Source organism: Aulonocara stuartgranti, assembly GCF_965226115.1.
Source record: "Aulonocara stuartgranti genome assembly, chromosome: 3".
In the NCBI taxonomy this organism is placed as follows: domain Eukaryota; kingdom Metazoa; phylum Chordata; class Actinopteri; order Cichliformes; family Cichlidae; genus Aulonocara; species Aulonocara stuartgranti.
Genome location: NC_138941.1, coordinates 52,569,161 through 52,578,532, shown reverse-complemented (window position 1 = coordinate 52,578,532; position 9,372 = coordinate 52,569,161). Strand labels below are relative to the sequence as shown.

General features: G+C 38.0%; 1 protein-coding gene across 1 annotated transcript; it reads right to left on the bottom strand.

Annotated features, from left to right (window-relative positions):
* Positions 1 to 1,152: 1,152 nt before the first annotated feature.
* Positions 1,153 to 8,543, bottom strand: LOC309702682 (protein NLRC3-like). The gene is made up of 8 exons (XM_082527292.1): positions 8,286 to 8,543; positions 6,618 to 6,684; positions 5,534 to 5,753; positions 3,656 to 5,438; positions 3,361 to 3,534; positions 3,096 to 3,269; positions 2,912 to 2,958; positions 1,153 to 1,911 (listed from the first exon to the last, which is right to left on the bottom strand). The coding sequence occupies exons 1-8, from the start codon at positions 8,423 to 8,425 to the stop codon at positions 1,370 to 1,372; spliced, it is 3,147 nt and encodes a 1,048-aa protein (XP_082383418.1). The 5' UTR covers positions 8,426 to 8,543; the 3' UTR covers positions 1,153 to 1,369.
* Between the last annotated feature and the right edge of the window lie 829 nt (positions 8,544 to 9,372).

Sequence of the window (9,372 nt, the reverse complement as noted above, 5' to 3'; positions counted from 1 at the left end):
CAACATTTCTACACTTCACTGTTTGTGTGGATAAAAAGGACATTTGTTTTATCGTGACAAATTTTGTTCCGTATTTACTGCTGTGAGGGCTTAACATGTGACCTAACATTGATCTGCCTTTTTCTCAGATTAATTACAGACTGTGGAAGTGGAAGGTGACTGGTCTTTCACTATTTAAATTCAAAGAGTAAATCTAAAAAAGGTGCTTTGTGGAGCTAAATATTATATTAAGCTAGTGTGCAAATTTACACATAGTAGCTTATTTCTTTTTTAACCGTTTATTTTGGACTGAGAGGACACTGAACGCACTGACTCATTATTGCATTCTGACCTACAGAGTCGTATTAAGGTGGTTAACATGCCAGACTTTCCCAATTAGCCACTGACGAAAACTGGGAAACTGTTTAATTATACATCATAACTGAAAATCTTTATATCCTCTTGGTAATTAAAGTGGGGTTTTTTTTCAATTTTTTTATGCAATTTTAAATGGCTGTTTATCAGTGTCTACAGTTTATAAGAGATGTGTGTGTGCCTCTGATGCCTAAGCCTTGTGCCAGGAAAACTTGGATTTAAATGTGACAAACATAGGTTCACAGCCTGTCTTTACAACACATCTGACACTATGGAAAAGAAAACATGTTTTATTTCCAGGGAAGTTGATAAATTAGAGTCGACATATACCATACATACACTTTCAGGTAAAAAACATATACCAATATATATACCAATAATATCAATTGTAATTAAAAAAACAGCAGGTTTGCAATGGCCAGAGGAACAACCAGTGGTATTTTGGGTGCCAGTGATTGTTTATTTACTTGTCAATAATATATATATATATATATATATATATATATATATATATATATATATATATATATATATATTCGGAGCACTAGGTGCGGTGACTCCCAAGCTAGGAGAGTGGCTCCAGCAGATCCCGGGAATAACATCGGAGATCTCTGTCCAGAAGAGCGCAGTCCTGGGAACAGCTAAGATACTGCGCAGGACCCTCAAGCTCCCAGGCCTCTGGTAGAGGACCCGAGCTTTAAGGATAAACCGCCCGCAGGGGCGTGGTGGGTGTTTTATATATATATATATATATATATATATATATATATATATTTTTTTTTTTTTTTTTAAAGCTGTACTGTTTATAAGACTGGGGAAACCTGCAGTCAGCTGAGACTGAAGAAGTCACTTGAATGAGTGACAAAACGTTTCTCCCACTGAAACGCTACATCTAGATGAACAAAATCAACTTTTGGAAATTTACTTACCTGGATATTTGAGCATGCATCAAGATGAAATTAAAAAAAAACTGTTTTACCAATATCAGAATTCTCTCTAGAGTAGCAGCAGAGGTTCAGTTTTCTGAGTCAGGACAGATGTAGATATGGGAGTCAAGAAACCTAACTCTAAACCCAGGGTAAATGGCTTCAGTGAATGTGGTGTTGAAAGTGTGGAGGTGGTACAGCATATCTGGGAAGACCTTGTAGAAGGACACAGTGCCAACATCACAGTCCACATATACTGCAACCTTGTGAGGGGCAGATGAGCAGGGAACACTAATGGCTGTTGATGTGTAATTGTGCATTGCGAAATAATCTGTATCATCACAGTACAGAGACCAGGATTCATCAGTCCTTCCAAACCTGTTGTCATCACTGTTTCCTTTCCTTTTTATTTCTTTGTAAGTCACAGCAATATGAACCTCTCCACTGTGTTCAACTTCCCAGTAAGAACGACCAGTCAGACTGTTAGTACACATCAGCTGAGGACTATCAAATCTGTCAGGATGATCAGGATAGAGCTGGTCCTCTTTCATGTGCACCACCTTCCTATTGTTGTCAGACAGTTTAAGATTGCGGTGGACTGTGTTCACATCCACTGTCAGCCCAAAGAAATCTAAAAGAACAAGGCAAACACTGTTATTACTGCAATAAACAATGAAACCTCAAATAAAACTAGGACAGCAAATGGCCTGTTGTCAACACACATTGTGGAATGTAATGTACTGGAGAATTAACTGGACATGAACAAATTTCTACAATACGTAACTGAAAAGTAGCCTAAAACAAACAAAATATGAAGATATAAAACTACACACCTGAACACTACTGAATCCACATCAAAGGACACACTATGAAACTTTCATAACACATGGGATCACATTGTGCTCTCTTATACCTGGCATTTTTTAATTGCTATAATAACTATAACTTATGATTTTATAAGCACTTTTCACTTTTTTCTTCTCTTATGTTAGAAATTTGTGGTCCAAATTTCCTTTTAGGTGGTGTAAACATGAAAATCAATTGAACTGTAATAGCCTTCATCTTATGTCCTGCACATTTTGTGTTGGTCTCCCCCAAAAACCTCTAAATACTCAAGAACTGCCCCTCACTGGGCAAACAGTATCTTTGTTGCAAGCTGGGTCATCAATAGCACTTTTCTGCTCTTTTGAGAACTCAAAACATTTTATAACATGCCTCATTCCCGTTATGCACATTCATAAAGCACATTTTTCTATGCCTAGATGTGTTTTTTTCCTAATGTTTGCACACAGTCACACTCAGATGGATGTATCACAGAGCAACTTGTGGTTCAGTATTATCCCTAAGAATACTTTGACACGCAGATTGTAGTAGCCAGAGATCAAACCACCAACTTTCTGATTCATGGGTGATGTGCTACAGCCATGTGAAAGTGGATATTTAATATGTTGCTGTACTTTTATTGTCGTAGTATTATGTATTTTTTTTTATTGTGTTAGCAAAATAACTCTACCTTCCAGGACACAAAGGAACGAGATGCATGTAATGTATAAGCTGGAGTGGAGCAACATGGATTTAAATATAAAGGAATTTGTTACATGACAGTAGGAACTAACATAAAACACACTTACATTTCTTTAGACCCGTTTTCATCCACTGGTCTCCATGAGGATCCATTCTGAAATTAGTAAAGACAAAGAAAAGCACAAACGCTTTTAGCTTGAAAAACCAGACGTTTTCAACTTTTTTCCTTCACAAAAGCAAAATGTATTTTCATTATTATGGTATTTTTCCTGCACAAACTTGACTCTTTACTTAAGGGTGTCCAGTCTCCAGCAGGGATCCTCCCGTAGAGGAGACAGCAGCTTTATTCCTGAGTCTCCTGGATGATTGTAGCTCAGGTCCAGCTCTCTCAGGTGTGAGGGATTTGACTTCAGAGCCGAAGCCAGTGAAGCACAGCCCTCCTCTGTGATCTGACAGCCGGACAGCCTGCAAACACAAAACAGCACATGTCACACTGGCAGAGAAAACTACTCTTTTTAAAATATATTTGACTGTAATTTGTTGTTTCTGATTTCACCTGAGAATTTGAAGTGCACATTGTGGACTCCCGAGTGCTGCACACAGTCGCTTCACTCCTAAATCCTGCAAATTGTTGTTACTCATGTCCAGCTCTATCAGTCTAGAGGACGTAGCACTGAGAACTGAGGACAGAGCTTCACAACTTGTCTGTGTGAGGTTACAGCCACTCAGCCTGGAAATGTATTAATGAGAGAATAGAAGACATCCTTTTAATATTTAAGCTGACTAAACTCTTGAAAGTAGCACTGATTGAAAACTCCCACTAACTTGCTTAGTGGTAGTTGCATACTCACAGAGCTTTTTTGCAGATTTTGACCACTGGCAGCAGTCCCAGAAGAGCTTCTGCTGAAGCTGAGTATGTTTTCAGGTCAAGAAAATTGAGATTTGTTTCTGATGACAGTAAGATGAAGACCAGAGCTGACCACTGAGCATGGGAAAGATTAAACATAAAAAGGTTTCCTGAATTAAGGCGACGTTGGATCTCCTTCACTATAGAGTCATCATTCAATTCATTTAAACAGTGGAAGAGATTGATGCTTTTCTCTGGAGAGGGATTCTGGTTGATCTGATTCTTGGTGTACTGGATTATTTCCTGATTTGTTTGTGAACTGCTTCCTGTCGGTGTCAATAGGCCTTGTAGGAGTTCCTGGTTGGATGGCATTGAAAGACCAAGGAGGAAGCGAAGAAACAAATCCAAGTGTCCATTTGAACTCTGTAAGGCCTTGTTCACTGCACTCTGGTAGAAGTGGCTTTCAGAAACATGCACTGAGACTGTTTGTTCCTCTTCCAGCAGGTTGATACCAGAGTTGGTGAATGTCAGATGGGCATGAAGAGCAGCTAGAAACTCCTGAATGCTCAGATGAATGAAGCAGAACACCCTATCTTGGTACAGCCCTTTCTCCTCTTTAAAGATCTGTGTGAACACTCCTGAGTACACTGAGGCTTCTCTGACATTAATGTCACACTCTGTCAGGTCTGATTCATAGAAGATCAGGTTTCCCTTCTGCAGCTGCTCAAAAGCCAGTTTCCCCAGTGCTTCAATCATCTTCCTGCTCTCTGGACTCCAGAGAGGATCTGTCTCAGCTCCTCCATCATGCTTGATGTTCTTCAGTTTGGCCTGAACCACCAGGAAGTGAATGTACATCTCAGTCAGTGTCTTGGGCAGCTTTCCTCCAGCCTGTTTGGTTTTTAACAAACTCTCAAGAACTTTACCAGTGATCCAGCAGAAGATTGGGATGTGACACATGATGTGGAGGCTTCGTGATGTCTTGATGTGAGAGATTATGGTGTTGGCCTCTTCCTTGTCTCTGAGTCTCTTCCTGAAGTACTCTTCCTTCTGTGGGTCAGTGAACCCTCTGACCTCTGTAACCATGTCTATATACTCAGCAGGGATCTGATTGGCTGCTGCAGGTCGTGTGGTTATCCAGATGTGAGCAGAAGGAAGCAACTTTCCCCTGATGAGGTTTGTCAGCAGCACATCCACTGATGTGGACTCTGTAACATCAGTGAGGATCTCAGTGATGTGGAAGTTCAGAGGAAGTCGACACTCATCCAAACCATCAAAGATGAACACAACTTTGAACTTTTTAAAGTTACAGATTCCTGCTTCTTTGATTTCAGTGAAGAAGTGATGAATAAGTCCCACTAAGCTGAACTTTTTATCCTTCAGTGAATTCAGCTCTCTGAATGGGAATGGAAAAATGAACTGGATGTCCTGGTTGGTCTTGTCTTCAGTCCAGTCCAAAGTGAACTTTTGTGTCAGGAATGTTTTCCCGATGCCAGCCACTCCTTTGGTCAGAACTGTTCTGATTGGTTTGTCTCTTTCAGTCGAAGCTTTAAAGATGTCTTCACACCTGATTGTTGTTTCTGGTCTATTTGGTTTCCAGGAAAACATTTCAATCTGTCTGACCTCATGTTCAGTGTTGACCTCTCCGGTCCCTCCCTCTGTGATATAGAGCTCTGTGTAGATCTCATTTAGAGTGGTTTGGGTTCCTGGTTTAGCAATCCCCTCAGAGACACACTGGAACTTCTTTAGGTTACATTTAAATGTATTCTCACAAAGTGGATCAGGATTTTCTACAGGAAAGCAACAGAAACATGTGTTATGATTATAGAAAATGTGACAATTTCATTCCTGTAAAGAATGAATTTATGAAGAGAAATCCTCTCACTGCTCTGCAGACAGTCAGCCAGCTCCTCCTGTTTCATTATTCTCAGGAAGTTAACTGCAAGTTTCAGAAATGCCTCTCTGCTGCTCCTTCTCTGCTTCTCTTCCTCACTGTCCAACACCTCCTCTTCATCCCTCTGACACTCTGAATAATCTGGATTCAGATCATTCTGCAGCTTCTTTAGCTCGTTCTTCACAAACGTGATAATGTTTCCCTCCAGTATCTGGAAAATAAATGACACAATCTAAATTAATGAAAAATCAGATTTTCATACTAAAAAATATTTTTTACAGATATATTTTGTGCTTCTTTTCAATTGAACAAAGAAAGTGTAGAAAAATAAGGAAGTAACAATTTAAAACAAAATTGAAAACAAACTCCCATCAGAGGAAAAAAAAAATAGAATTTCAACATTTCATCGTTTCATAACATCATTTTTCTTAAAATACTTTTCCTTACAACATTCTGAATAACACTCTTTGTCATTTCTAAAAATAAAAAAAGATAATAAATTGTTATATGCATGTGTACATAAATGGCCTGTCTACACAGGAGTTCATGAAAGCCTGTTTTGATCCCCCAATTTTATCTCTACAGTATAAATTTTATCAATCTGTTGCCACTTAGTTCATGATATTAGAAACAATCAGATCTTTTTAAAATTTCAATCTGCCTTCTCTTCGCATCATAATCCTGAGATTGCTTTGATCAAGGTCTCAATGATCTGTTTCTCTCTCCTGCCTCTGGGCTCTACTCTGTCTTTATCCTTTATATTTTAATCAGCTGTTCCAAAATGAATATTTAGCTGCTAATGGTTTTATCAAATCCTTTTCAGGATTTAATAATGTGTGTGGTTTTCGTTCTTGCTCATTCTTTTGCATTTTAAATTCTTTTTAATTTCCATTGTAAGTTTTCTTATTGTTCAGCACTTTGAAACTTTGATTTAACAAGAATTGTGTTGAATTTTGCCATTATTATATGACGAGTATTGGATTTCTTTTCCTGTCAGACACGTTAATATCGTTGATACTCTAAAAAATGCAAATTTAAAATAATTACAAACAGAGTTTGGTGTACATGTACAAACCTTAAATACTGAGTCCAGATCAGTTTGATGCTGAAGACTTGAAACATCTGAACTCTCCTGATCAGCTCTGTGGAGACATCATGAAGAAACTGTAACCATTTTGTACATAAATACAAGATGATTTTCTTTGAATATTTTATTACTAAGTTGATTTAGCTTGATTCCTTTAAACTGATTACACTGATCACTAAATTACGAGCCTTGGTGTACGAGACCACAGCAGCATTATTAAATGAATGAAAAATTAAAGAAAAGTTAGCACAGCCTGTAAATTGAATGAATGAATTAATGTCTGTGAAGGTTCTCTTTTTTTTTTTTGCCTGTCCCGTTTGGCTCTTTTGCCATCAGAATTATTGTCTAAAGGCAAAGAAAGATGCCCAACGGATTTACTTTACCAAATTGACCATCCCAGCCTTGCCATAATGGTCCATTTGATTCACCTTTTATTGTTTATTTAATTTTCACTTGCTGAATACGGGACAGACTTGACTGGAGGAAAGAAGGGGAGAAAGAAAGAGGGAAAGAGAAACAGCTGAGAAGAGGGACGGGGGAGAAGGGCAAAAAACAAAAACCAACAGAATGGGCAGGAAAAAAAAAAAAGAAAAAAAAAAGCATATATCTGTCACGGTTTGCCGGGGCGAGCCGTGTGGAGTTGTAGAAAGGACCCAAAAGGCGGCAGCTCTGGTGCAGGTGAATATTTATTTACAAGGTGGGTACAAACAGCACTGGTGGGAAAACAAGAAACCGGAAACCTAAACTGGGTAAACTAACAACACAAACCAGAAACGAAGATGCAGGGAGGTCCGGGGAAATACATACGGAGAGACGCAGGGAGACCGAGGGGAAACAACACAGACGAACCAGCAACTACCAAGACAGAAGAGACAACTTAAATACACTCAGAGAACACAGGGAGATTACACACAGGTGGAGAACACAGCTGGGAGTGATTACGTGACGAGACTAGGGAGACAAACTGAAAACACTCACATAAGACGCAGACCTTCACAATAAAACAGGAAACACATACACGCAATGACATAACACACCAACTTAACACAGACTGGGGGACATAGAACATAGGAACATGAACCATGAAACAGAAGAGTACAAACACCCAAGGTAACCAAAACCACAGAATACTAATAAACTAAACATAAACACGGAGTCGCAGACTCCGGATCATGACAATATCGATCACCTGGATCACCTGTTGAGAAAGAAAAAAGAAAACAAGCAGAAGAGAACAAGAGTAATAGAATAAACAACATCACAATGATATATGGGAATATGACAGTAAATACTAAATATTAAACATTATTGTGCAGCACATAAGATCAACAGAACACAGTGAAAAGAAATGAGTGAATGAAGAATGAATGAATAAAATGTCCAGGAGCTCTTAAACTTCAGGACTAAGGGCAGTTGTATTAACAGTAATAAGGTAAATTTAACTTTTGTCTTACTCCTCAGCAGCAACAGATTTTGTTCCTTTAAAGTAGATGAAGTCATCCTTTGACCAATTACCAGGTGAATATTAATAATAATCATAAGAAGAAGAAGAAGAAGAAGAAGAAGAAGAAGAAGAAGAACTCTCACTTATTATTCATGGAAGGCAAGTTGAAGTGGACAGCTGTAAGATACGTTTAACATTCAGTTAAATCTTACTTCTCATCAGGAGACAGTTTCCTGTTTTTAAAGTCAGGGCGGACTCCCTGTGGACTGGATCTTTCCCTCATAGTCACAGAGCTGAGTCCAGGCTCAGGCTCAGGCTCAGGTTTGGGAGAGTCTGGTCTGAGGAATAACATCAGTTAGAGGAATATATATAACAACAAGCCTATAAAGTCTGAAGCTCTTCACACTGAATGATTTCTGTCCTCTTTAGTCTGTCTAGTTTTAAACTGTTACATTTCAGGCTGTGTAAAAAACGTCTTTGCAGTTTTCAGAGTTTTGTCTCCTTTCAGATGAGATGGATCAGTTACTGTCATGTCGACTGGATCTCAATGAGTTGCTGTAGTACAACAATTTATAATAACAGCTGCAGATTTTTTATTATGTTTGTGTTAAATGAAACAAAATAAAAGCATTTAGTGTTTGCTAACAGTGCTGGGTTAAAATAAACTGATAACATAAGAAAGAACAGATGATTATCTTGTAGACAGATGTGTTGTATAGTTACTGCATGAAGGAAATATTTTCTGTATTTGTTCTTGTAGCAGTGAATCTAATGTGAGGTGTTGAGTGTGATACCTTTCCATGTTTTTTAACACCTGCAGTCACCTGATGAAAGAGAAAAGTGAGAATAATTCTGCTTCATTTCTGTTTATTGAGATTTTTGATTGATATGAAGGTACTAATGTGTTTAATATAATATAATATAATATAATATAATATAATATAATATAATATAATATTTTTGTCAAATAAGAGATCTGGAGTAATACGTTCAAAAGGCTAAATTTTACATAACCGTCTTTCTTGTTCTTTGTAAAACAGTAAAGGTTAAACTTGTGAATAAATATTTCATCTGTTTCATTGTTCTTACAGGTTCCTCCAGGCTTTAAAATTAACAGATCCAAAGAACCTTTTTCTCAGGACACTGAACTAAACCTGTTCAAATTAGCATTATTTTCTGTTCATCTGTCGGGTAAAACCCAAAGAATCAGATTCCTTTAAACTGAGATCTGGTCCAGACTTCCTGTATTGCCGTCACTCTGTCTGCACCACGATATGACCTGTTCCTGTTTTGTTGTTG

Bases quoted from the DNA above. Each gene is read 5' to 3' on its own strand.
- LOC309702682 (XM_082527292.1), bottom strand. From the start codon at position 8,425: ATGTTATTCCTCAGACCAGACTCTCCCAAACCTGAGCCTGAGCCTGAG. The intron at 5,754-6,617 runs GTTTGTACATGT...TTTATTTTCCAG, and splicing joins ATCTGGACTCAGTATTTAAG to ATACTGGAGGGAAACATTAT. The intron at 2,959-3,095 runs GTAAAGAGTCAA...TACTAATTTCAG, and splicing joins TGGAGACTGGACACCCTTAA to AATGGATCCTCATGGAGACC.